This window comes from Lagenorhynchus albirostris, chromosome 17 (genome assembly GCF_949774975.1).
Source record: "Lagenorhynchus albirostris chromosome 17, mLagAlb1.1, whole genome shotgun sequence".
Taxonomy (NCBI): Eukaryota; Metazoa; Chordata; class Mammalia; order Artiodactyla; family Delphinidae; genus Lagenorhynchus; species Lagenorhynchus albirostris.
Window position 1 is genome coordinate 881,962 of NC_083111.1, and position 27,092 is coordinate 909,053.

The window sequence follows — 27,092 nt, forward strand, 5'->3', positions numbered from 1 at the left end:
CCTCCCCTTCCGCCTGAGACAAAACCCGCAAATCTAAACACCGGCACCAAGCTCGGGCACCCAGCACGCGCAGGTCTCCAAGCCCTGCAGGGTCATCTCACGGGGCAGTGGCCACGTTTCATTCAATGACTGTGGTGTTTAAGTGGGACCAATAAAAAGAAAGTTTGATTACTTAAAGTCGGGCCAAACGTAGAATTAACAACCTTCCCATGAAAACAACATGAAGGTATAGAAACAGTGTCGAAGGAACTAAAACAGAGCAGAGAAAATGATATCAGAAAAGGATACACTGCTAACATCAGTGGTAACACAGATGAGAGCTAACAGCAGGCGCTGTGCTGAGGACACACCAAACCACGTGTATCACTGACCCTCCCCACAAAACAATCCTGGCAGCTCAATCCCACCTTCCCCAAGGTGGAGGCCCTCGCGGGGAGAGGAGATGGGGCGGAGGGAGGGTCCTGGAGACACGGCCTTGGGCCCGGGCAGCTGTTTCAAGGCTCTTTCCAGGTGTGTCACCTTCTTTCTGTCCTCAGGAAGGGGCTGCAACAGACCGTCCTCTGGTGCAAAGCTGGCCCTGCCAACGTGCTGATTGTTAATATTTTGATGGTTATTTAATTTTTTTTATTGTGTTTGCTTATTTTTTAATTGATGTACTTCCAGAGTCTTCTTGAGTTCTGCAGGTTTTCTCAAGTTCCTGTCCCTCTTCCTGAGCTAAGAACCAGGTCCTTGGACTCCATTCCTGCCTAGATTTTCTTTTACGTCTCCACGTGGGAAAAAGAGCAAAGCATGGAAGCCAGGAACCCCTCACTAAGTCCGATTCTCCACGACGTGCTGCTGTGGAGCAACCCCCATCCCCCGTCCACTCCCGGGTGCCCCGGGTGGCCGCGGGTCTCAGCTCTGTTCAAACAGAATCTGCTCTCCTCTCGCGATTGTGGCAGGGTGTTTTTCACTTAAAAAAGCCTGGGAAGCGTTCGCTGCAGTTTTGGGGGAGATGCTCCTCTGCGCTGGCGGCTGTGAGAAGAGAAGCTGCTCTGAGTAAGCAGGCAGAGACTTTGTCAGGAGGACGGTTTCTGCAGAGAAGCCTCGTCTTCCAGGCCTCTCCTTCCAGCAGGCTGCTTATTAAAGAGACAGGTGTGTGTGTGCACGTGTATAGGAAACAAACTGAGCCTTGGAGACCCCGCTTCCAGGAAACCTCCTTGCTGTGCTCGATGCCGAGAGAAAGTGACCTCTGATCACCTCTGCGGCGGATTTTTCAGCTCCCAGTGTCTGAGTGCTGGTAATAACGAAGCAGCCAGTTTCTCAGCCTTTGAACTCCCCACAGCCCTTTGAGTCTTCCTGGCTGCTCCTTGCCGGGCGGGAGAGAGGAATGCGGGCAGGCTGGTGCCTGCTCTGTGCGCTGAGGTCTGCGCAATGGCAGCCGCGCCGTGCAGCCCCTTCTCTGCGGCTTCCTGGTGGTGGCAGCAAGAAGCTGGACGGGCTTCTGGGCACATCTTGCGCTCCAGTCAAATGAGTGATTCCCTTCCAGCCCTGTAGGTTTTCAGGCAGCTCCCGACACCGGCTCTGGGTCTGGATGGGAGCTGTCCATCTGTGTGAAGCTGGGCAGCCCGTCCCTCTGCTCTGGGGGCAGCTCTGCCTGGTCCGTCCGGGAGCTGGGAGCGGGCGCTGTCTGCCCTGCTGCCCCGCCTCCCAGACACCTCCAGTCACCTGGGCTCTGATGTCCTAGGACACATGGGGAGCGCTCCTGGCGGGAGCTGCTGCTGCTTTTGACGTGTCCTTGTGGCCCGGTGGGCCGATGGCTGGGAGACGTGACTTTATAACATCTGGTGTTGTCTCTGCCGGGTGGGAACTAATGGCCGTGCTGGAATCGTTAAGCCTTTGTACCGGAGCACACGCTGCGCCATTAAAGCAAACCTAATGATCCAGCGCGCGTTCCCAAGCCCCTGTCGCCCCAGAAGCTGCGGCACTCGGGAAGCCCTGTGTCTCTTGCCCTTGAGCCAGACCCCTCCCAGTGGCCTCCACGCTCCCACATGGTTGCCTGTGAATGTCGTGGATCCTACGAAGCTGCAGTGACTCCAGGCCAGCGCCGGGACCCTGTCCGTGGGCGCCTCCCCGCGTGGCCCTTGCAGCTGAGGTCTGACCTGTCCGTGCCTCGGTTTACTCACCATTAATCATACCGTCTGCCTGTCCACTTCTGGGAAGGCTGTAAGATCACACGAAGTCGTGGGTGTAAAAGTGATTTGCAAAGTATAAAAGTGCCACTCAAATAACAAAAACCCTGCAGGTGCTGGGGTCAGGGCACAGGGTCAGGGAACCAGCCCCGCCGACTGTGACTGAGTGTGTGGGGCCTCAGTGAGCACTTCGGGGAACAGGCTTGGTTTCCTGCTGGCTGAGGCACCTGTGTAAGGAGCGTAGGTGCAGGGTGCTTGGACCACAGCGTCCTCAGACCAGCAGCGGTGCGCCCTCCTCACCAACACACACTGGACGCCTGTTACCTGGACGGCAGGTGCCTGTCGGTGCTGAAGCCGGTGAATACCAGCCCCTCACAGCCCTGTGTCCACCAGGCAGCGCCAATCTGGGAGTCAGGACAAAGGTGGTGTCAGGGATGCAAAGGACGGAGAAGGGAATCCCTGCCCACTTTCACTTTCAGTTTTGGTTCTTACTGATGCCTCTAGCGCCGCGGACCGTATCTGACGCATACCGTCGCGGACGGGTCGACCCTCCGTGGACAGAGGGAAGGTGGGTGAGCTTGGAGGATGGCTCACTGCCAGTGCCAATGTGAGTCACACTTTGGGGTGTGCCCAGGACGCCCTATTGCTTTGCAGTGTGCTCTGTACCCATAGTGCATGAGATGCGCATGCGTGTTGACTGTCGTTGCGGGAAAACCCCAGATCAACCTTAGATGCAACGTGGTCTTCAGGGAGCTGGTGGCCGCCTTGCGCTGCAGGTGGACGTGGTGGAGGTGACTTCCTCACGCGCATCAGCTCCTGAAAGAAGATGTGGCTGGTTCTCCCATTTGGAGTTTGAAGCCTGTAGGGAAGGACCCAAATGGGTTTGGTTTTCTTTAGATCATAGCAATACTCTGGGGGTCCGACTTTCCGAGGATCCAGACAACTCGCTACCGTCCGCGAGCCCTGCCAGGCTGCTTCTAGAACCTTCATACCAGGTGAGAGATTAACACAGTCACTTACCGGCCTGGGGTTGCAGGTGAATGAGGTACCTTTTGTCCTTGGGGAGCCTGTCTTTTGTCGGGTACAGGCACATACCAGCAAGAACTTGAACTCTGACGGGTTGCTGGTGACGGGGTGATGGGGACCCCCGGAGTTTCCTGAGAGACCCGGACAGAAGCAGGTCTGGGCATGAGATGGAGTGACCCAGGTGGAGCAAGGGCGAGGGAGGAAGAGAGTAGACAGTAAGGTCAGAACCAGCTGGTGACCTGGGAGAAAAGGAGGCAGTAGGATGCGGTAGCAGATGTATGTGCAGCGTGGAAGGTAAAGTGTAACGAGACGCGGTCTGAGAGGCAGGCCCTCAGGAGGCCGTGTGCGGAGGTTGAAACAGGTGAGGTGAAGACTCCGGAGGAGGGGTGGAGGCGCTGCTCCCCGAGAGGGCGAGAGGCTGGCGGAGACAGACCGTCCACACGAATGTCTGTCATTCTTGGGGCAGGAGATCTGGATTCTGGGAACATTGGGGGAAATGTTAGAGTCCCCCGGAGTCCGCGAGTTTGGTCTGAGAACAGTGTTCACACATCCGTCACGTCACTGGGGGTGGTCACCCTCCAGATGAGTGCGCTGCCGTGAATTACGGGCCCAGGGAAGTCAGTTGGCAGACGAGGGCAAAGCTGAGGAGTGGGCCAGGCAGCGGCTCGGGGCTGACCCCTCTGCAGGACCGGGTAGGTCCACAGGGAGGGGGACCCCGGCGGGAAGGGAGGGGAGGAGACGTGAGGCGCCGCAGGCCCGCAGGGGTGTCAGCTCCAGGGGCCCCTCGTCCTGGCAAAGCCCTGCCGGGTGGCCTCTCGGGTGCCCCAAGTTGCCAGAACACCTTCTAACCGGCCACAACAGTGCGTGTTTCTGAGAGAGTAACACACCCGCCAAGGAAGGGAGGCTGTTCTCAGGACGTGTGGCTTCTACCAGGTGATTTCGTATCTTGTTTACCTGCACATTCTCTGCCTTTAAAAGTTAAGATTTTGTGGCCAGCCGCGTGCTGAAAACGTGTGAGTTTGAAGCCCTTGACCTCATAACTTTACCCGGGGCCTGGATCAGTGGGATCGCCGCCCTGGCGGCATAAATCCTGCAGTGCCCTCCCGCCAGCGGCAAGGCCTTTAAGTTTCCTAAGGATGCTAGTTTCTTAGCAGATTGTCCTAGGTTGTTCTAGTCCATAGAATAATCTTTATTGAACTCAAGTCATACTTACTATGTACTTTACTTGGAGTCTATTTACTTTTGCTCCATTTGTGAAGATGTATTCCATGTAATAAACTTACACTGTGAACGTCAAATAAAGGCACTCAATCAGCTAGTATTCTTCTCTGGGCAAAGACATACATACTCATCCTAGTGAATTTTCCAGGTGCCCAAGTGTCCCTGGTTTACTGCTTTTTGTCTCTGAGGGACCATTTTTTAATAGATTAAAAAAATTTTATTTACTTATTTATTTATTTATGGCCGTGTTGGGTCTTCGTTGCTGTGCGTGGGCTTTCTCTAGTTGCAGCGAGCGGGGGCTACTCTTCGTTGCGGTGCACGGGCTTCTCATTGTGGTGGCTTCTCTTGTCATGGAGCATGGGCTGTAGGCACGTGGGCTTCAGTAGTTGTGGCACACGGGCTCAGTAGTTGTGGCTCGCGGGCTCTAGAGTGCAGGCTCAGTAGTTGTGGCTTGAAGGCTCTAGAGCACGGGCTCAGTAGTTGTGGTGCACGGGCTTAGTTGCTCCGTGGCATGTGGGATCTTCCCAGACCAGAGATAGAACCCATGTCCCCTGCATTGGCAGGTGGATTCTTAACCACTGTGCCACCAGGGAAGTCCACGAGTGACCATTTTTAATTTTGTTTGGTGACCACCATGAAAGGTCGCTGCTGACACCCCTGAAATGATGGGCAGAATTAACCACTGACCTCTGGTCCTGATCTCCCACAGTGAGTTGTGGGCCGTCAGGGCTGCCTTGGACCTCAGGGAGATAATTCTGTCATACTTTATGCTGTTGGGTACGTACTGGTGTCCCAACGACTTTCTCAGGAATCAGCGTCACCCTGGGCACACAAACTCACACAGAAAGAGGTTTTCCAACAACACAGGCCTTGGGATTCAGTCATCGACTCATTCAGCAGATATTTATTAAGCGCCAACTCTCTGAAAAGCCAGGAGGACAAGAGTGAATAAGACTGGTGAGATCTATGTGTTCATGGACGTACATTCTTGTAGAATGAAAAAAAACGTCAGATAATTAAATAGGAAATTAGAGAAAAGCAGAGACGGGCGGTGCGGTGGTGTGCGGTGCACTAAGCCCTGGCTTCCCTTCGGGGCGCTGAGGGGGGGTTAGTAACTAGTGCAGCTGCAGCAAAGGGGTGGCTGATGGGACACTGTCTTCTAGGCTTTCATCCCTCCACTTAGCGCCACGTCTCCCATTTTCTCACAGCATAACTGATAGAAATGGGAAATCCTGCCCGAGGATCAAAGGCCTTTTGGAGGCAGCAGAGGGCTGGATGCGCATGTGCGTCAGGAACACGGGTCTCTGTCTGGTTTCTGACGTCACAGCAGGGAGAGGAGAGCCCTCCCAGAGGGCTGAGCGGCCCTTCAACAAAGAACCACGACTCCCCCGCAGGGTGGGTGGGTGTGAACACGCGGTGGCTCCTGGGCCCGCCAAGGGGACTCGGGTTGCAGCTGGAGGCTCTGGGGCTTCTGAGCACGGGGCCGGGAGGCTGGGGGAGCCGCGTGCCCAGGGATGGCCGAGGGTGGACGGGAGGGTGCCGGTGCGAGGGCTGGGCGGGCAGCGCCGGGGGTCCGGAGAGGCCTCTGCCGAGAGGAGCCCCGGGCACGCCTCCACCCACGCCCCGTCCCGGAGCCGCCGCGGGCGTCACCCCCGGGACCTGCGGGCGGAGGGCGCTCGGCTGTTCGGCAGCCGCGTGGCTTTCCTGCAGAGCCGGGACGTGTCCCGACCGCACCTGCAGGGCTCCCGTCCCGGGGCCGCGGCACTGGCTGCGCTGCACCTGCCGTGGGCGCGCCTGCCGCGGGGCCGCATACCTGGCGCTGGGCTGCAGGCCCCGGCCTGCTCTGCATCCTGCTGTGCCCGCGGTGGCGAGACTCTGCACGGCCAGGATTTCCTAGCCGGCACGGAAGCGAGGGGGGGCTCCCCCTCTGCCTCCCCCCGTGCATGGCCCATCGTGACCTCACCTTCGTCCTTCTGCTGCTGTCAGCTCCTCTGCTTATCGCGGCTTCTCAAGAGCGAACTGCTCAGACCCTAGAGGGTGGCCCTGGAGGAGGGGACACCAATCGCCAGGGAAGCAGGGCTTTGCTGAGGCTCTTTGGGGGCAGCTAGTCGTGCTTTCCTATCAGAACCCACACACAAGCTTTATGCAAAGTCAAGTGCTGTTTGCTCCTGGACCTTGAACGTTTTGGTAGTTTTTTTGGGCTCTGAGAGACATCTCCAGGCATGGGCTTGTTCGGGGCGACCGGGGGAGAGGTGCTGAGATGGAAGGAACAGCACACACCCGGGGGCAGCGTGCATGGCCGGAGGGGAGCGGGGACGCCGCTGAGGCTCCGAGGCCACTCCGAGCGCCATCCACCGCCTGCCCCGTGGACCAGGATTTGGCTGCAGGGTTTTCCGTCGTCCTGCTTCTGTGATGTGCCACAGTGACAGAGCAGCGGGAAGGCTTTCTGCTGAGGACAGAGCACCTGCCACTAGCTCTTCTGACCACAGCGGTGACTGCCTTGCACAGAGTATTCGCCAGTGGTGGGAGTTTAACATCTCGTTTCCTGGTTGGAATTTTCCATGTGGGCATTTGTATGTCCTTCGTGCTCGTTGGATTTGTGGGGGCTGCAGGACGCTAGAGCCCGCGGGGGCTGGGCGGGAGCTGGGGCGGAGCCGTGGAGGAAGCGTCCTATTTCACCCCTTTCTCCAAACGTCCTCTTGCTGGTAACCCCTCACACAGGGACCCTGTGTGTGTGCGTGTGTGTGTTTGCGTGTGTGTGCTGTGTGTGTGCATGCGTGTGCGTGTGTGCATGTGTGGCTGGGCCATGTGGTGGGGGCCGTGCAGGCCGATGAGGCTGGAGGGGGTGAAAGTTGACACCATGATGTGTGTCTTGGGGGAGGAGCATTTTCTTGCGGGATTAAATCTCGGCTGGAGGACACAGCAAACGCAGGGCCCTGTGGCTCGGCTCCCAGGGGAGGTCGGGACAGTGTGGGGATGTCAAGACACACGAGGGGTTTCTGGGGCGTCTACAGAAGCCCCAGCATCTCCGTGCTCATCGGTGCTGCACCTGCGGGTGAGTGGCCGCCGGGCCACCTCGTCCACGTGGTGCTCTATTGGGGTGAAGCCTCCCAGTGTCGGGTTTACTGGCAGCCCCTCGAGGGCACAGCAGCTCCACCCCCCCGTCATAAGCCCCCATCCCCCCACTTCCAGTCCATCAGGACCATCCTCTTCGCTGTGTCTTTATTTTTGGCTGCGTTGGGTCTTCGTTGCTGTGCACGGGCTTTCTCTAGTTGTGGCGAGCAGGGGCTACTCTTTGTTGCGGTGCACGGGCTTCTCATTGCGGTGGCTTCTCTTGTTGTGGAGCACGGGCTCTAGGCTCACAGGCTTCAGTAGTTGTGGCACACGGGCTCAGTAGTTGTGGCTCGTGGGCTCTAGAGCGCAGGCTCAGTAGTTGTGGCACACGGGCTTAGTTGCTCTGTGGCATGTGGGATCTTCCTGGACCAGGGCTCAAATCCGTGTCCCCTGCATTGGCAGGCGGATTCTTAACCACCGTGCAGGGAAGTCCCCTCGCTGTGTCTTGACATAATTTCTGGCTGCAATCGATGCCGTTTTGCTTTTCAGAAAACGCCTTTGCGTGTGTGTACACTTAGGTTAACGTCTGGATGACTGCCCCCCGCCCACATTTTCTTGTTGCTGTTCTTTTAGGGCCCCTGCGATCAAATCAAACCTCAGTTTTCACTTCTCCAGGCCAAATACGTGATTCCTTTTGCCGCCTGTGGCGTGTTGTGAAGTCCCCCCGGGGCCCCACTGGTCTCCAGGCGTGAAGCCGAGCGAGCTGCCCACACCTCGTGCGTCACTGTGGGACCAGCCCGGTGCGTGCGGCCGCGCGTCTGCATCCTAAGCAGCTTCCTGAGCTGTGGTCGCACCGGGGGCCGTGCAGATGCTCTGCGGCCTCATTCCCCTTGCAGGCAGAGGGGCCGCCTCCCTCAGACCGGCGTTCGCTGGACCCTGGATGAGCCCCCGGGCCCCACACATGGCTCCCCGCACGGCCAGGCGCTCTGTCGTGCTTACCTGGGCCACTGCCCGTCACTCCTGCTGGCGCCGAGGGAGGGGCACGTCCACCCGAGAGATCTGTGCCACCTGCCCTGGGTTACAAGACGTGTGCCCGCGCTGGGGGGCCTGGGACCCCACTGAGCCAGGTGGCCCCGTCCTGCTCCCCGGAGCCTGTGCTCAGCTGCCCCTTCATGTCCCCCAGGACACGCATGTCCTCAACTGCCTGGCGGCCCCTTCCCCCGTTGTTCTCATCACTCAGTCCTCCCCTCCTGCCTCCCCCTCCCCCCATTCATCCTGCCCCCTGTGGGCTCTGGGGGATGGCTGTGCCCCCCCCCCCGACCTGTTCACACTTTTCAGGGCTGAGGATTCTTCCAAGCAGAGGAATTCAAGGGACCAGCTCAGGACGACCCTGCTTGTGAGCCTCACTGCACGGGGTTGCCTTGTCCGTCCTCTCTGAGATCGGCAGCCCTGGGTCCTCGCGGGGCGGGACCTCCACCCGGGGGTAGAGCCGCTTCCGCGGGATGGCCTTGAGGGCGGAGGCTGAGCCCCAGCCCCCTCGCCCTCACCCTCTCCTGGGGGGACACAGAGAAAGGCGGGAGGGGATGCCTCTCCTCACACCTGGAGGTGCCCCCAGGACGCCAGGCGAGGGCACAGCAGGCGGGGCCGAGGGCGAGCGTGCCGGCGTCTGAGGGAGGAGGCCTGCTGGGGGCGCAGGTGCGCGTGCGCGAACAGGCATGCCTGCACACACACGCGCACAGACACATGCACACACGCATACGCAAGGCCACAGCTCACACTGGGACCAGAGACAAGCGCTCAGACCCACTCAGCAGTGACAGGGTCGGAGGTCGACGGCAGGTGCAGGAGCTTGTCCCTGGACGTCACCTGTCACCTGTGTGCTCCTGGGACGTGGCAGTGCTGAGGAGGGAGCTTGGGGAAGGAGAGTGTATCACCGTGTCGCCGAGTCACGTGCGCGTAAGGCATTTTCCATCCTGTCCGAGGATCCCACTGCCCACGACACCGGCTCCTCCAGGCACCCCCCCGAGACGCCCACCCCTGCGGGGGCCCCTGCGAGTGGGTCTGTCTGCTGAGGGTGACCGAGGAGCCCCGGCCTCACTGCCCCTCCCAAGAGCCCGGCGGGTCCAAGTCCCGCGTGGCTGAGTCCAGGGCCGACCTGGATGGAGCGTCCGTCCTGTGCCCGGTGCTCTCCAGGTACACCCCATCTGCCCCCTCCCTGGGTATCCACGCCCTGCGGGCGGGCATCCCTGTGGCCCAAATGCGTGCGTGGGGTGAAGTGAGGCCCGGAGGGACCTGGGGCCCTGGGACCGGGTGCGCAGAGGGGCTCCTGCCCGGTGTCCGACCAGAAGCGCATCTGCTGACCCTGGGGATTCAGGGGAGCCCCGGAGCTGGCAGGGTGGGGGCTCAGTGCCCCTCCAGCTCACCTGTACCCCCCTCCCCCAGGCCCAGGCGCAGGGCTGCACCGCCTGCAGCTCTGTGTACTCCGGGAGAAAAGCCTCAGATCACAACCTCTGGATCCCGGGTCCCAGAATCGTCCCGATTTTGATTTTCTGTGACTACTCACCCCATCTGTACCTGAGGGACGTGACCGCCTGGCATTCTTCCCCCTCAGCAGCAGGTCCCAACAGGGCTCGCCTGGAGCAGCCGCCCCGGGTGGACCACGGGCACCAAGATCACAGGGGGCGGGTGGGGCTGCCGGGAGACAGTCACCCGACGGGGATGCAGCCCACCACCCCCGCCCTCCAGGGGTGCCGCTCTGCCCAGCTGCCCAGGTGCAGCCCGCCGCCGGGAGCTCAGGGGAGGCGTGGCGTCAGAGGAGAGACCCAAGAGGAGTGTGAGGCCTCCCCGGCCGGCAGGCCGCAGGACGCGGGGCCTGTGAGGGGCCGGCTCTGCCCCCGCTCCTGCAGGCCCCCTCTGCCCAGCAGGCCTGCCCCTCTCCTGGGCCTCTCCCGACACGGCAGACACAGGGCTCTGGGGCCCCGAGCTGGGCCACTCGGGTGGTTTGAAGGCCCGGCGGCTCCTGCCGCCTCGTCGTCACTCGCTGCCGTTGGGCGCCTTCTTTGCGCCCACACTTCCCTTCCCAGCCACTCCGTCCTGCCGGGGCCCTGGACCCAGCCCTGGAGCAATTCCGCAGCCTCAGAGCCCCGCGGGATTTTTGACGGTGTAAGGTGCCCTGGCCATGCCCGCACCCTGCCCCTAGAGTCTAGCAGCCTCACCCCGGGGGGCTGGGAGCCCCCCTTCCGAGCGCTGGGGGCCTGAAGACGTCCCGCGCCTCCATTTCTGCCTCCTGTCCCCAGCTGTACTCGGTAGTTGCTTGTTTGCAAAACGGCCTCTGATTACAGGTCGGGATCGGGGCTGAGCGGCCCTTCAACAAAGAACCACGACTCCCCCGCAGGGTGGGTGGGTGTGAACACGCGGTGGCTCCTGGGCCCGCCAAGGGGACTCGGGTTGCAGCTGGAGGCTCTGGGGCTTCTGAGCACGGGGCCGGGAGGCTGGGGGAGCCGCGTGCCCAGGGATGGCCGAGGGTGGACGGGAGGGTGCCGGTGCGAGGGCTGGGCGGGCAGCGCCGGGGGTCCGGAGAGGCCTCTGCCGAGAGGAGCCCCGGGCACGCCTCCGCCCACGCCCCGTCCCGGAGCCGCCGCGGGCGTCACCCCCGGGACCTGCGGGCGGAGGGCGCTCGGCTGTTCGGCAGCCGCGTGGCTTTCCTGCAGAGCCGGGACGTGTCCCGACCGCACCTGCAGGGCTCCCGTCCCGGGGCCGCGGCACTGGCTGCGCTGCACCTGCCGTGGGCGCGCCTGCCGCGGGGCCGCATACCTGGCGCTGGGCTGCAGGCCCCGGCCTGCTCTGCATCCTGCTGTGCCCGCGGTGGCGAGACTCTGCACGGCCAGGATTTCCTAGCCGGCACGGAGGGGGGGGGGACGTGCCGCCCCTTAACTCTCCATCTTACCTGTTTTCTTTAAAACAAATTCACGCGGTGAAAACGGTGCTCCCAGTCAGGGAATGCCCTCCCCCAGCCCCTTCCTCCTGACCCTCCTATCCCTCCATCGCCCCCTCCCCTCCTCCTTCTTTCTGAGACAACAGCGGCTCCGATTTCCTGGACTCTGTGCTCCCTGCAGGTGGGACAGTGGGACTCTTCTCGCCTGGCTTGTGGTCTGCAGACACCGGACCTGGGGCACCGTGCCCAAATCCAGCAGGATGGTTTTCAGAGTCCTCGGCAAGAAGGAGGTGCATCCGCTTCCCAGCTGATGACTGACCCTAGTTTCTGGGGCTGCTGTGCTCTTTCCTGAATTTTACGAGTCAGAATCAGCATCAAGTCATATTTAGAAATGCAAGGAGGCAAGAAGCCTGTTATGCACTTAATCAAACTTACCCTGTCCCAGTTAGGAACGTGGCAAGCAGCCCCAGGTGTGAACTTGGCCGGCTCGAGCTCACATAACTTGGACGCAGCTCGTGTTTACTCAGTGGGCTTTTGGGCTCTTGTGCTTTCATGCAAACCCTACAGCCTGTTAGTTCCTCTGTGATATCAGCACCTTAGAGCCGGCACCACAAGCACACTGAGCGCTGAGTGCGGTTTGTCAGGAAGAGACGTTAGCCGGACAGTGCTTGCTGTTTGGGGCTGGTGGCGTCTTGGGGTGAGAGGAAAATTCAAGGGGCTCGAATGTTCCTCTTGAAGGGAATGAAGTGCTGTATGTTTCTGTGAGTCTGTGATGAGGGTGGTGTGTGTGTGTGTGTTAATGGGGGGCAGTTTCGTTAAAACAGACTCCAAGCGTGTCATGTTCGTGAAAATCCTAGTGACGCTTCCTCTGGAGTTTTATCCTGGCTCCATGAGATTCATTTCTCTAAATACGTTAGATTATTGAAGGCATTTCTAGAGACATCCTTCATCTGCCTTTGGCTCCGTCACTTAAGCGATGCCCCACATTTGTCCACAGGGAGGACCCAGAGCTGGGTTCTTCAAGTCAAGGCTGCCTGTATTTTTTTTTTTTATAAATTTATTTATTTATTTGTTTTTATTTTTGGCTGTGTTGGGTCTTTGTTGCTGTGCGCGGGCTTTCTCTCCTTGTGGCGAGCAGGGGCTACTCTTTGTTGTGGTGCACGGGCTTCTCATTGCAGTGGCTTCTCTTGTTGCAGAACACGGGCTCTAGGCGCGCGGGCTTCAGTAGTTGTGGCTGACGGGCTCAGTACTTGTGGCTCGCGGGCTCAGTAGTTGTGGCGCACAGGCTTAGTTGCTCTGCGGCATGTGGGATCTTCCCGGACCAGGGCTAGAACCCGTCTCCCCTGCGTTGGCAGGCGGATTCTTAACCACTGCGCCACCAGGGAAGCCCTGCCTGTGCTCTTATTTATTCATCACCTATGAGCCCCTGGTGAGAACACTGGCCCTCATGTCCACCACATACCTTTATTAACCTCGTATTCATATCACACTTTACAGTTTACAGAACGGCACTGTAGGCTGATCCTTACTCATTCTCAAAGACCCTGTGAGGTGAAATGGAGGCAGAGAGAGTAGGCGCTGCTCCCGCTTTACCTGAGATGCACTTGTGGGGTAATCTGTAGCCTGAGATGCACCTGTGGGGTAATCTGTAGCCTGTGGGTCGGGAGACCGTGGGCCCAGCTTTGCAGGACAGCCCCAATCACACGGGCCTGATAGGACCACAGCTTCCCCTCTCAGTCTGGATGCACGGTGCACACTCTGGCCCCACCGTCCACAAACCACTCTGCGCTTCTGTCAGACGTTCAAGTCCACGTGGCCCATGTCGGGCCGTCAGAGCATGACCACAGGCGGGGCCTGGCGCAAACCCGCCCTTCCCCACAGCTGGGGTCCTTGGGCTGCTTCCCGGCCCTTGGCGAGAGCCACGTCACCACGTCTGCGTTTGCTGCTGGGTCCCGTGGCCTCGGCTCCTGACATCTGCTTCTCCGGATGGAAACCTCTCTACGCTGCCCTGGCCTCCGTGAGGGGCCCAGCCCCCCCATCCCAGAGGACTTCTGCCATCCCCCCCAGCAGCCCACAGTGGCCTCACCTCTCCTCCCACCCCGCCTTGTGCGTGGCTGCCCTCGTGACTGGGCGGGGCCCAGCCTAGTGTCCTGACTGCTCTTTGTTCCGGAAACGGGTGCCTTTACATGCAAATTGGAAATTCAACGAAAGAAAGAACATTCCCAGGTGTTTCTGACGTGAAGAGCCCTGGAGAGGCCCAGCGGCCCCCTCTGCGCGCATAAACCACGTGGCGGCCCGGCCGCCAGGAAGGGAAGCAGGAAGCCCCTGCAGGGAGCTGTCCTCGGTCACCCTGAGCAGCAAGGAGAGTGGACGTCCCCTTCCGCGACCGTGAGGGAAGGTTTACCCTTAGATCCAGGCAAGGGCTGAGTGTGGCCTGGCTCTGTATCACTTCGGTGCGCGGAGGAAGTTTCTTGATTTCCCTAAACCCTGACTCCCTCCATTGGAGGGACAGTGGATCTCGGATGAGACGGGAGGTCATGCCCTTGGTTGCCCCCAGGACTGAGTGGGAAGCGTGGGGTGATCGCGTAGCATTTAGCGTGACACCTCAAGCAAAAGTGCTCGTTGGGGTTTTGTATGATGTGTCACTGAGATCACAGGGACTGTTATTCCTCTTCTGACCCCGTTGTATTCTAAAGGTTATTAAGGACCAGATGGTTTCCATTAGCCTCTGGACGGGCCTGAGCTCCAGGCTGACCGCTCCCACTAGGAGGCGGTGGCTCGGCCCCTGCTGCCACTGGAGACAGGACGTGCCCATCTTTCTGCCTGCTCCGTCCCTGCTTGCCGCCCTGGGCTCTGAGCCACTGTGCCGTCATCCACACCGAGACTTGGGGGTGGGGACAGGAAACGGGTGCACAAGGTCCAGGGCAGGATGACCTGGACGCCACCCAATTTTGTCAAATGCCCTCTGGGTGGACAGCCTCTCCCGCAGGGGTGCCGAGTCCGGCCAGGCAGCAGGAAGTGGAGACAGACAGGGGATGCGGGTCTCGGGGGAGGAGCGTTTTCCTGGCGGATTCAGTGGGCGGCACAGGGCACAGGAAGCCACACTTGGGATGCAGGGACCTTGAGCGCTGCATGCCTTGGGGATGCGATGTGGAGTCCCCAGCCCGTCCCCAGCCCGGCCGCCCCTCCTCTTGCTGGGAAATGGGCACCTCCTGGCTGGCTCTCAGGTGTGTTTGGGGACGGCTCCTCCTTCAGGGGTGACCGAGACTGGCGACGCTCCAGGAGGTCCTGTGCTCCACCTGGATGGAGCGCGGCCCCTGAGGTGGGGGACACATGGGACTTCAGCCCTTCTGGGCATTGCCAGGCGATTGCACAGTCAGTGCGTCGTAACGAGCGCTAGTCTGGGGACAAGCCTATTCCGTTGTGTATCTTTTACGGCAGCTGCATGTGAACCTTGACAACTGGGAGGGTTGGGGGCGGTGAGAAAACACATCAGGCAAGATACACTTGGAGAAACCTTCTCTAGACGCGGCTGTCTTCACAGTTTCCGAGCGTATGCGGTGGGAATTCCCTTGAACAATCTCCTTTCATTCAGTGACATAACTCGTGCTGGGCCGGGGGGAGGGGCTGTCGCAGGGATGCCTGGTGCTGTGGGGGCGGCAGGGGCGGCGCAGGGCGCGGAGCCCTCGTCGACACTGCGGACCGGGCGAGGCCAGGGGCTGACTTAGTCTTAGGCTGGGTTACCCCCCCTTCCCGGCTTAGCCCGAGGTGGGACTCGCAGGCAATTGCAGGCTTGACTTCTCACAAGTGCAATCTTGTTCCCAAAGATATTTGCAGGTTAAGAATGCAGGACTACCAGTTTTCAGTGATAGCTTTCAAATCCTGTAGTTGAAAAACAAAAGGATTGTTTCCCAAACAGAATCTCTCTGTGCTGCGTGGAGGCCACGCAGCCCCCCAGAGGGGCCTCCCACGGCGCGGGGGGCTGGTGGGAGGGGAGGGAAGCCCCACTCAGAGGAGCCAGTGAGAGGAAGGCTGCGTTCAACTCTCCAGGTTACGACCGCTTCCCGCAGCCCGACCCTGCCGCCCGAGGCAGGCGCCGTGCCGAGCGGGCAGGATGGGCTGAGCCTGGGCGGAGGTCGGCAGCGGGGCCCAGCGCGGAGCTCGAGGACACAGGGGTCCTCAGAGGGACGCGGGTACTCGGATGAGCTGCCCCGGAGTCGAGTGACTCCTTGGTGCTAAACTCCTCTGAGTTACCACAGTGGTGGCATGAAGAGAGGCCGGGACTCTCGAGCAAGGTGCAGGGGGAGGCGACTGGGGCACATCTTGAAGAGGGGTTCAGGAGGCAGGGCATGCTCTGAGCTGCCCGGGGAGGCTGTGGCTTCTCCCTCAGGTGCTGGCATCCTCTTCAGTTCCACCACAGTTACGGAGAATTGTTTTAAAGGTTTTTTTAGTTTTAAATAAAGTCAAGTAATAAAACAGGGTTATCCACGTGGAAGTCAATTTGTACCCAACCTACAACACGATGTTTAGGGACAGACGCAAAGCATTAGTTCTTTGCATCATGAGTTCAAATCACGGTCAGTTAGGGCCCACGCGTTGGCAAAGAAGTTAAAAGACGGTGCGGCACAGGGACGGGATCTGTCCTCACGCGTTGGCCCAGCCGGTCTTCCCGGAGGGTGTGAGGTCACATGTGCTGGAAATCTCAAAATGATGCAGGCCTGAAAGCCAGCATTCCTACTTCTACAAAGTTACCCCAAGTAAGTAAGCGACGATGCACGTGAAGAGATTTATCTACAAGGACAGTTCATTTCGGGAAGTATCTGTAACAGCAAAAATGTGGCAATATCTAAACGCGAAGGGCAGGGAAAGAGCCTCACAAGCCCTTCTTTCTCAAGCTGCTACCTGACGCCCAGGGGCACCTGCTGGAGAGTGGGGGGCAGGGGGAAGGCAGGGCTGTCTTCAGGGCTTCCTGGCCAGTGGGTGCAGTGGGATGTGACCCCAGACGAGGGGCCGCACAAGGGGAGTCCCAGGTGTGGGGGGAATGCACTGAGGGGCAGGGCGGGGGATGGGGACCAAGAATGGGGTCCAGGTGGAGACACAGCGGAGCCAGACAGAGAGCGAGCTCCTCATCCGCCGGCAAGGGCGGTCTCCGGCTGACTCCAGAGGGAAGCTGAGAGCCGCACCCGGGCCTCACCCCTCAGGTCCAGGGAAGAGCACTCTTGCCTCTGCCCACCCACAGGTGGGTTTGCCTCCTGGTGCCTCGTGGTACTGTGCATCCCTGGTGTTTACCCAGGGCCGCTCTGGGCAGCGGGCTGTGCCCTCAGACGCCTCAAACAGTAACACAGATCGTATGCACACAGGCTCCGTGTCTCTGAGTCTCCCTCAGGGCCCAGCAGAAAGACGTTTCAACGCTAAATGCCAGAACCGTTGTGCTCTGGGTGCCACCTTGATCATTTCCTGCTCCAGAGGAAACTCAGTAGTTTCAGTGATTTTGTTTTAACATCTTTATTGGAGTATAATTGCTTTACAATGGTGTGTTTGCTTCTGCTTTATAACAGAGTGAATCAGCTGTACGTATACATATGTCTCCGTGGGACAGGGAGGGTGGGAGGAAGACACAGAGTTTCAGTGATTTTTAAACGCGTGCCCAGCATCTTTCTGACGTGAGGAAAATAACTCATGATGATATAGTCTCTCTATTCATTTCATTCATACAAACATTTTATGACAGTTATGTGTCAACAGACAGTCTAGGTGATACCTTGTCTCCGCAGTGTTCACTCGTCTGGCCAAACCCAACCACAGCTAATAAGGAACCCCTTGTCTTCGTCTATCTTAGTGGCGTCTTACGCCAAAGTTGAATGATACACGTTAGTCAGCCCTGACCCCTCTCACCAAACACGCAATTCACAACCACGTTCCGAGCTAAGCAGGAAAAATACACAACACGGATGAGGCTCCTTTTCTACTCACTTGAGACAACAAGACATTTAGGAATTCACACCTCGTTGAACTCGTTTGGATCTTTGAATACTTGGGCTTCAAATTCTTTCTGGTTCTGCAAAATGAAAGTGTTCAAATTAGTACAGACTTTCAAAAAAATAAACAAAAAATGTTCCTTAGGCCTCCTAACATCCAAAGAGACGGGCAGTGACCGAGGAGGAGTGGGGTCGGGGACCTGGGAGGGGCTGCGTGTTCACCCGCAGGCGTGGACTCTGCTCCAGCCCAGCGCTGGTTCTGGGCCCACAGGGTGGGCGAGACCACATGGCCTGGCTCCCAGGAGCCCCTGCCATGAGCTTAGGCTCTCAGCCAGGAGCCGGGAGCTCAGCTCACTGCAGTGGGGGCTGCAGGAGTGTGAGCGCATCAGGGGTCCAGGGGGCTCAGCACGAAAGGGAGATGCCTCCTGGCTCGGGAGGCTCTGGATGGAGAGCAGGGGGTGGGGGAGGGACGAGGTCGAGCGAGACAAGAACCCAAGGGCCTACCGCCTGGGCTTTCTCAGCAAGGTGGGGGTGACCTTGGCAAGAGCAGTTGCAAGAGGGGACGGGAAGAAGCGATGGTCGTGTAGGTCATAAACATGGACAATTCTTCCAAGACGCTTGGCTGTGACAAAACAAGCCTTGGACAGGAAATAGAAGCAGGTGTGGAACTAGGGGAAGTTCTCTCCTTTGCTTCCCTCCCTCCCTCCCTTCCTTCCCTTTTGTTTGTCACATGTGACAGGTTTAGGTCTGTTTAAATTCTGATGGGAAGGTTTTAGTAGTGAGGAAGGAGGTTGAAGATGTAGGGTAAAGATGAAGGTAAATGATGGAGTTTCTGAGGAGATGGAAGGACATAGATCCAGGACTCTCCCTCAGGCACTTCTGAGATCTCTCCACCCATCCATCCACCCACCTTCCATCCAACTATCCACCTGTCCATCCACCCATCCACCCACCCATCCATCCACCCATCCACCCACCCGTCCACCCATCCACCCATCCATCCATCCACCCACCCTTCCATCCAGCTATCCATCTGTCCATCCACCCATCCACCCATCCATCCATCCATCCACCCATCCATCCATCCACCCATCCACCCACCCGTCCATCCATCCACCCGTCTATCCATCCACCCATCCACCCATCCACCCATCCATCCATCCACCCATCCATCCATCCATCCACCCACCCGTCCATCCATCCACCCACCCGTCCATCCACCCACCCGTCCATCCATCCACCCATCCACCCACCCGTCCACCCATCCACCCATCCATCCATCCACCCACCCTTCCATCCAGCTATCCATCTGTCCATCCACCCATCCACCCATCCATCCATCCATCCACCCATCCATCCATCCACCCATCCACCCACCCGTCCATCCATCCACCCGTCTATCCATCCACCCATCCACCCATCCACCCATCCACCCATCCACCCATCCACCCATCCATCCATCCACCCATCCATCCATCCATCCACCCACCCGTCCATCCATCCACCCACCCGTCCATCCACCCACCCGTCCATCCATCCATCCATCCACCCATCCACCCATCCACCTGTCCATCCATCCACCCGTTCACCCATCCACCCATCCACCCGTCCATCCATCCACCCATCCATCCATCCATCCACCCACCCGTCCATCCATCCACCCACCCGTCCATCCACCCGTCCATCCATCCATCCACCCACCCGTCCATCCACCCGTCCATCCATCCACCCGTCCACCCGTCCACCCATCCACCCACCCATCCATCCATCCACCCATCCACCCGTCCATCCATCCACCCACCCGTCCATCCACCCACCCGTCCATCCACCCACCCGTCCATCCATCCACCCATCCACCCGTCCATCCACCCACCTGTCCATCCATCCTTCCACTCAACATTTACTAGGGACCCACCATGTGCTACACACTACATGTGAGGAAATATGGTGAAAACCTCCCAAGTTCCTGCTTTAGGGACCTTACATCTACATGTCAAGACAGACAATAAGTGAGTAAATATATTCTGTGTGACGATAAGAACTGTGAAGAGAAAGAAGCAGGGTCGGGGATGGAGGGGAGGAGAAGTTAAGATGATCAACAGCATCTGAGCAGAGACTGAACGAGGCGAGGTCTGGAGGGAACATTCTGGACAGAGGTCACGGCGAGCACAAGGGCACCAGGGAGGCAGGGCAGGTGGCCGGGGGGGCTCCAGGGGAAGAGAGGACAGGACACAGCAGGAGACGTGGCTGGAAAGAGAGAAAGGGGCCTCGTGCAGACTTCAGGGCCCGCCGGGGAGGGGCTCGAGCACCAGAGGGGCCTGAGAGCCTTTGTGTTTTTACATATCCTGGATATTGTGGAGGGCAGTCAGTAGGGGGACAGCAGTGGAAGCATGACCTGGGCTGGGTGACTGATGACAGCGACTTGATGGGGGCTGGTGGCCAACAGACGTGGGAGAAGAGATTATATTCAAGGGTTTATTTTGAAAGAGTAGCGAAAAGTGTTACGAGAGAGAGGTTAAGGATGACTCCTAGGGTTTTGACTGAACACCTGAGTGCGGGGGGTGTCATTTATTGAGTTAGGGAAGACTGGGGGAGGGGCAAGTTTGGGAGAAAATCAAGAGTTTATTGAGATCATTTACTCCGTATGTTGAGAAGGCAGCTGGAGATACGGACTAGAGACTGGGGTGGGTGGGTATAGGGTAATATTTATATATCACATCCCTCCATCTGCCTAAAATCTTCCAACAAATCCTCGTGATCTTCAAGACAAAATCCAGCTCCGAGCTCCATGGACTTGGCCCTCTGTGTCTTCCCGCTTCATCATCAGTCTCATGAACCTAATACAGGTTCCTTTGTATCCCCCGCTTCCCTCGCTCATGCATGTCATTCTCTCTGCTTGGGCCCTTCTCCCCGGCTGACCGCTGTGTCCGCAAAGACCCGGGGACACTTCCTTGTCCTTCCAGCCATACCCCCATCTCCTTGCAGCCTGTTTCCGTGCTCCTTATTTATTTTTTTTGGTTACACAGGCCTCTAACTGTTGTGGCCTCTCCCGTTGCGGAGCACAGGCTCCGGACGCACAGGCTCAGTGGCCATGGCTCACAGCCCAGCCACTCCGCGGCATGTGGGATCCTCCCGGACCGGGGCACGAACCCGTGTCCCCTGCACCGGCAGGCGGACTCTCAACCACTGCGCCACCAGGGAAGCCCCCTACGTGACATTTTGGTCACTGTTCTGTGAATGTAGTGCCGTTACCTTTGGGTCAGGAAGACACGGTCCAAATGCTTCCAGCAGAAGAGTCTCCTCCCTCACAGCCTGTTCATAGTCTGCGAAGGACAGCTTCCCGTCGTGGTCGTGGTCCTGGGGGCAACCGGCCACACCGCAGTTAACATGGAAAACATCACAAACACACACTGTCTTCTCATGGCCCAGCGTTCACAAAGAAGACGTCAGAAAAGTATGAGGCTAAGTACTGAAATTGAAAGGAACTGTCATATTATGATAAAAGAGCACAGTCCGAGTGCTGTCTTTCACCAGGCAGGAAACTGAGAGTTACTCTAATTTGAGTTCTTATTTCTACCCCACATCTGTGGATTTCAAGAGAAAACTCTAAATTACCCGTCGTACCATTTTCTTCAGGGTTATTTCCACCAGGTCTTTGATTCCTTCGTCGGGGTCCTCCTCGGATGGCTGCTTCAGGAGGCTATCCTTCAGCATGTGGAACATCTCCTCCTTCGAGATGAAGCCGTCGCCGTTCAAGTCAAACACGTCAAAGCAATCTTCAAGAAAGAACCGGCACGAATGTGCTGCAGCCAGGAAGGCGGCCTTGGTTCTGATGGTGTTCAAGGCCCAGGGCTCCAGTGGTGTTTACATCAAGCCTCGGGCCTCAGTGCAATCAATTCCCCTAACAAATGCCTGATGTCCGCTTACTGAACATACTCAACAATCCTTAGAAAGTTTCCTACACTTAGCTTCAAAGAGCAGGCCAAGGAGCAACGACTTAACATTCTCACCGTGAAAACCTTGGAAAACGGATTGAACTGCGCCTCTTAAACAGAGTTCATTGGGATGAATTAGGAATTAACTAAGAATCAGAAACTTGAATCGATGTTGTATGATGACAATTTGAGTAACAAAATATGTAAAGCACTTACCACCTTCATACATAAACGCATGTGTACGTGGTCCGCACGTGCACCACCTGCCTGTGCGGTCTGGCTTGGCATGGATTCCGCCTCAGAACTTCTTGATTTGCCTTTTTATTAATTTTTTTCAACCCTTATTATTGACCTGAATTTGCTCCGTAAAAGAGGCTGATGGGAATTCACACCAAGCAAACAACACACAAACCCACCCCACTGGCTGGGCTGGAAGACATTGATGATTTTCACTCTTTCGAGGTACTTATCGTAAAGTGCAAACCAATAGGATAACACGAAGTCTTACATTTCATTTTCTCTTCCAGAGTTCCTCGAAGAAACACGGATAATCCATACACCCACTCTGATACAGTTATGCAACCATCATTGTCTTTGTCAAACCCTCGGAATACTAAAAAAAAAGAGAGAAGTAAAAAATGTGACACTTGTGCTGCGTTTCTATTCTCGGTGATGGACCCGCACAGGGCTACGCACTTCTGAAATTTAGGCGAAACCTCACGCCCATATGGTCCCATGTTCTCATTTGATAAAGGAGGAAACTAAGATGTCGTAACATCGGAAAACTCTTTTACTTAAGCGTTCACGTTTCCCTTCATACTTTGTGGGAACAAGTAAATTCTGAATAGCTAAATACATGAATCGACAGTGAACATATACACATATAGGTACATTAAATTTGTTGATATATTAACATAAAACATATAATTTTATATTTTGTTACCCAAGAAAAGTACTGCTATTACATGATAGATAAGATTATATCTTAACTTTTATTGGAATACTCTTGATGATGTAAGGAAGTTTAAATGTCCTTTTAAAACGATTATTTATTGTTCTATTTACTAAGTAGGAATATAAATAGCTCGGGTTTTCTGATGTAAAGAAAGGAAACCTAGTGATTCAAGTTGACTTTGTCCTCTTCCTAAATCCACAGAAAGAGTGGTTGCTACCTTCTTCCCTACCGTGCTTCCCTATGAATGTAAAAATTAAACTTTTATGTTCAAATGGATTTGGAAACACAGAACGTGAAGCTTCCCGCCCAGAGTTTGTCCAAACTCCAAACTATTTTTCCCAGTTATGGCTGGATTTGGCCCGTCTAGACACTGACGTCCGCTCACCTCTGTCCATGATCATGTCGTCCGTCATCCCAAATGTCACGTGCAGGATGTTCCGAAAGGCGTTCCGATCCAGCCCGACGTCCAAACCCTGCCGCTCTGTCACATCACCCACCAAGTTATAGAAAAGATTGATAAGGCATTTCACTTCAAATTTATTAACTGTGAAAGAATGAAATTGAGATGTAACAAAAACGCCTTTTAATCTTTAATGTCCAACTTAAACTTTGCACAAATGAGTTTTGTAGACAAACAACACTGGAATCATGAATGGGCAGCTGTCAACAGGAGATGGTCCTCTTTTGAGATTCATGACCCTCAAGTTACCAGAGGATGGTCACTACCCAGAAGTTCCCACTGAAGTAAGGGCAGCAGCCGTCCCTCCAAACAGATGTAAGTGCAGTCACAGTTAGAAAAAGGACGATAATATTAGCCAGGTCACCTGAATGCGGATTGTGGGGTCTGATTCTAAGTAACCATGGCGATGTTACAAATGGTAACTTTCCCCCAGCATTTTGATTATAGGCATTCGTGAGATCTACAGTTTAACTTTTCCCTGGAAATAGATACCAGCCTCCCCCAAAACAGGCAACAACTTTCATCTCACGTTAGCCTTCGTGAAGCCGTGAGCCAGAGTTTGGAAAGCAGAGTCACCTATTTTCCAATAAGGAAGGAGTTAAGCATATCCTAGCACCCAGGAAGGTTCTCGCTGTGAGGGATGGAAATTAACAGGCAGCCGTGCAGCAGCACTTCGGAGGAAGGACTTTTGTGTCTAAAGCGTGTGCACACACATGCATGCTTGCACACACACGACTGCAGAGAGGGTGGTGCTGTTAGCACTGAGCTAATTGTGTCCCCATCGCTGTCCGAGGTGTGTAGGTGGAAGGATTAGTGTCTGGCATTAAGAACATAAAGGTGAGTTTCAATATGAGGTAAAGGTGGAAGATGGGGAAGATCTTATTTCAAAACAAGACAAAATTAAGGTTGAGTATTTTTAAAAGCAAGGACGGAAGCTGTGTGCATGTAAAGGAAGACAGCCCAAAGAAATGGATAAATCCCACCTCATCTTGCAGGCCAGGAGAGGCTTGAGGGCGAGTTCCAGTTTGGGGTGCCACAATTTAAGACGAGCATTGAAAACGTTGGAAAACAAATGATTTAGTAAATAAATTGATAAATAGTAGAAATAATGTAATGGTTATAATTTTAAAAAGAGCCTTTACTTGCCACAGAAAACGGTATGAATGGTATGTCACTTCAAAAAAAAATTACACATAGAAATACTACAGAATCCAGTGATTCCACTTCTGGGTATTTGCCCCAAAGGATTGAAAGCAGGGACTCTGATACTTGTACACCATTATTCATAGCAGCAGTCGTCACAACAGCCAGAAGGTGGGAGCAATCCAGGCGTCCATGGGTGGATGAGTGGATGAATAAGATGTGGTCCATCCATACAATGGACCATGAGTCAGCATTAAAAAGGGAGGAAATCGTGACTCCTGCTACAACTTGCCTGACCCCTGACTACATCATGCTGAGTGAAACAAGCCAGACGAAAAAGGACAAATATTATTTGATTTCACTTATATGATGTACCCAGAGTGGTGAGATTCATAGAGACAACAAGTAGACGGTGGGTGCCAGGGGCTGCGGGAGGGGGAAGTGGGGAGCAGCAGTTTAATGGGGACAGAGTTTCAGCTGGAAAGATGAGAAAGTTCTGGAGATGGATGGTGGTGACGGCTGCACAATGTGAATGTACTTAGTGCCCCTGAGCCGTGCCCTTAAAATAATTAAAACGGTAAATTTTATGTCATGTCTATTTAACCACAATAAAAAACTCTAAAAATAAAAAGTGATGTTAATGGTTGGGGAAGAAAACCTTGCATGAAGAATGATGCAGTCTGATCACATATATGAAATGCTAGCTGAGGGGATGTTGATTAGCCATTTCCCATCTCAGCTGAAATAAAAATGAAAGAGTATTAGCTCAATTTATTCCCCAAAAGATCCAAGAGGGGTAATTTTTCCACAGGAAAAATTCTCTTGCTGAAATGTTTCTTATATCATGCCGCAACTAAAAGATCCACGTGCCGCAACTAAGACCCAGCGCAGCCAAATAAATAAATAAATATTGGGAAAAAAAGAATACTAAATGAAATTAAGGAAATTCGAGAATGGATTTTCATCTTTTTGGATTGGTGTAAGTCTGCTGTGCAGATCAGATCTGCAGAATGGTGGATTAACTAGACAAACATTTAAGATACTTTCTTCTTTGATTCTACAAAATCTATCCACTTCATCCTGGTGGGATTATCACCTGGCAACTAAAAGGCAATCTGACTTTAGAAGAAAGGTCCTCTGTTTAAAGAAACTCAAAATTATTATAATGCCCATGATCAGTCACTATTTCTATAGAATTTAACTGGTAATCATCAAGGTTCTTAAGGTTCACTTTAAAATTTTTATGTAGGACAAAAATCAAAAGAGTTGACTGGTTTTCTTGCTGTGTTTTCACTTATCTTTTCCTTTTATAAATTTATTTTATTTTTGGCTGCGTTGGGTCTTTGTTGCTGCGCACAGGCTTTCTCTAGTTGCGGCGAGCAGGGGCTACTCTTCATTGCAGTGCACGGGCTTCTCATTTCAGTGGATTCTCTTGTTGCGGAGCACGGGCTCTAGGTGCGCGGGCTTCAGTAGTCACGGCGCGAGGGCTCAGTAGTTGTGGCTCGCAGGCTCTAGAGCGCAGGCTCAGTAGTTGTGGCGCACGGGCTTAGTTGCTCCGCATGTGGGATCTTCCCGGACGAGGGCTTGAACCAGTGTTGCCTGCATTGGCAGGCAGATTCTTAACCACTGAGCCACCAGGGAAGCCCTCACATCTTTTAATATGTTCACAGAATATCTGCAATACATTGCAAACTCACTTGAACAGGAACTAAATCAAATTCAGTGTTCGTTGTGTATAGCAGTTATTGCACTGTTTATTTAAAATGTTTACTAGATGTTTAAGATCTGGCCTTTTCCCACAAATGAAAGTATTTTAAGAAAAACAACAGAACAAAACTCTCATCAGATTGTAATAACCATGATAATATCTTAAATTATAGGATGACTTTTTTTAGACGTAACTTTTATTTCCAGCACCATCCTGACAGGATTTCCTACCACTCATAATATAAGATACTGAGTATGATTAGAAGGCACTAGATCCCATAATCTCTAGGACTACATGAAAACATGTTTGTTCTTTCTTTGCACAGTGGGAGTAGTCTTGGGATTATGGCTATGGGATTATTGCAATAAGCACTCAACTTCTAAGATTGCTCGTCAGATATCTCCCTCATCTAAGCCATATCCATAGCTTCCTTGCCCAAGCACAGTCCTGATTTTCAGTCTGAATATAATTCTAAAGTTACCTGTGAAATTCTAGGACCACTTTTCAGACTATGTGTGAGATGGGAGCAGATGTCTTCAATAGGTGTCCATCTTGCCACCTGCCAAGTCTAATCCTTCACTTTGCTGGAAAGTTGGGTCTAGAGTTGGGAACAGATCCTTTACTGTGTGTTTAGCTTTGTTGAGCTCCTTGGATTCCAGGCACATTTCCTTGCTCTGAGATACAAGTTTCTGGGCCACTTCACCGTGTCTGTCCTAAGGATGTTCAACCCCTGATAACCATTTTCCCTTATAGGTCTCTTGGTAGTTCCCAAAACTTGGACCTTGCCAGTTGATTTGCTCTAAGAAGAGCTGTTGGTTGGGCTACTTTTCTTGAGTGCGGTGGTTTTTAGTGCTTGTTTTCCACCTGTGTCTGAAGCTGAATCCACATGTGTCTCCAGGGTATATAAATCACGTTTCTATAGCGTAAGGGTAAGTTAAGAGAAGGTTTGAGAAGCAAGTATGTGCGTGTGTGCGGGTACAGCACTAGATACCTGGGTACTGGAAATGCGCCTTAAGATCATGGGCGCCAGGAGTGCCCGCCCCAAGGAGCTGATGTTGGTGTTCCCTTCCAGACTCCTCTTTAGGGTCGGGCGTGGAGAGGGCTCCGACTGCGCTCGGGCTCTGCAGGCGGAACAGTAGCACCGGGCAGGACAGGACCTGGCCCAGGAGCCTCTGCACACCCGGCACCTGATTCTTACTTACAGTGCTTGCAATTTTTAGTTAAGGAGTCCGTTAGCTTCTGCAGCTTCTTGCGGTTCATGCCGGCCGCTCAGGGAACCGGGTCGCGGCCCGTGTCCAGTGGGGCGCCTGCCGGGTCCCTCGCGAGGCCTGGGCCTGGGGCTGCCGGCGAGTCTCCCCTGTGCGCGTGCGCGGTCCTAACACGCGACGTGGCCATGGCAACGGCTTGGCGGCCGCCGATTGGCTGCCGGGCTGGGGTGGGCGTGATCCTAACCGGGCGACGAGCCATGGCAACGCCTGGGCGGCAGCTGATTGGCTCCCGGGCCGGC

General features: G+C 55.3%; 2 protein-coding genes across 15 annotated transcripts in view; one reads left to right on the forward strand and one right to left on the reverse strand.

Moving 5' to 3' along the window:
• The first annotated feature begins 2,885 nt into the window (after positions 1-2,885).
• The window catches only part of LOC132508132 (uncharacterized), an 87,363-nt gene continuing 63,156 nt past the window's right edge, over positions 2,886-27,092 (forward strand). For all 14 annotated transcript variants that reach the window (XR_009536438.1, XR_009536444.1, XR_009536435.1 and 11 more), the window contains exon 1: positions 2,886-3,166. Coding sequence is in view for 3 of the 14 variants with exons in the window: in XM_060128045.1 (XP_059984028.1) it covers positions 2,903-3,166 (264 nt within the window). In the remaining 11 variants the exon portion in view is untranslated. The remainder of the gene's footprint in view (positions 3,167-27,092) is intronic.
• On the reverse strand, positions 16,937-26,936 carry CLXN (calaxin). The gene is made up of 6 exons (XM_060128051.1): positions 26,788-26,936; positions 22,660-22,818; positions 21,828-21,932; positions 21,009-21,160; positions 20,637-20,741; positions 16,937-17,464 (listed from the first exon to the last, which is right to left on the reverse strand). Exons 1-6 carry the CDS (start codon positions 26,843-26,845, stop codon positions 17,405-17,407), a joined length of 639 nt encoding a protein of 212 aa, XP_059984034.1. The 5' UTR covers positions 26,846-26,936; the 3' UTR covers positions 16,937-17,404.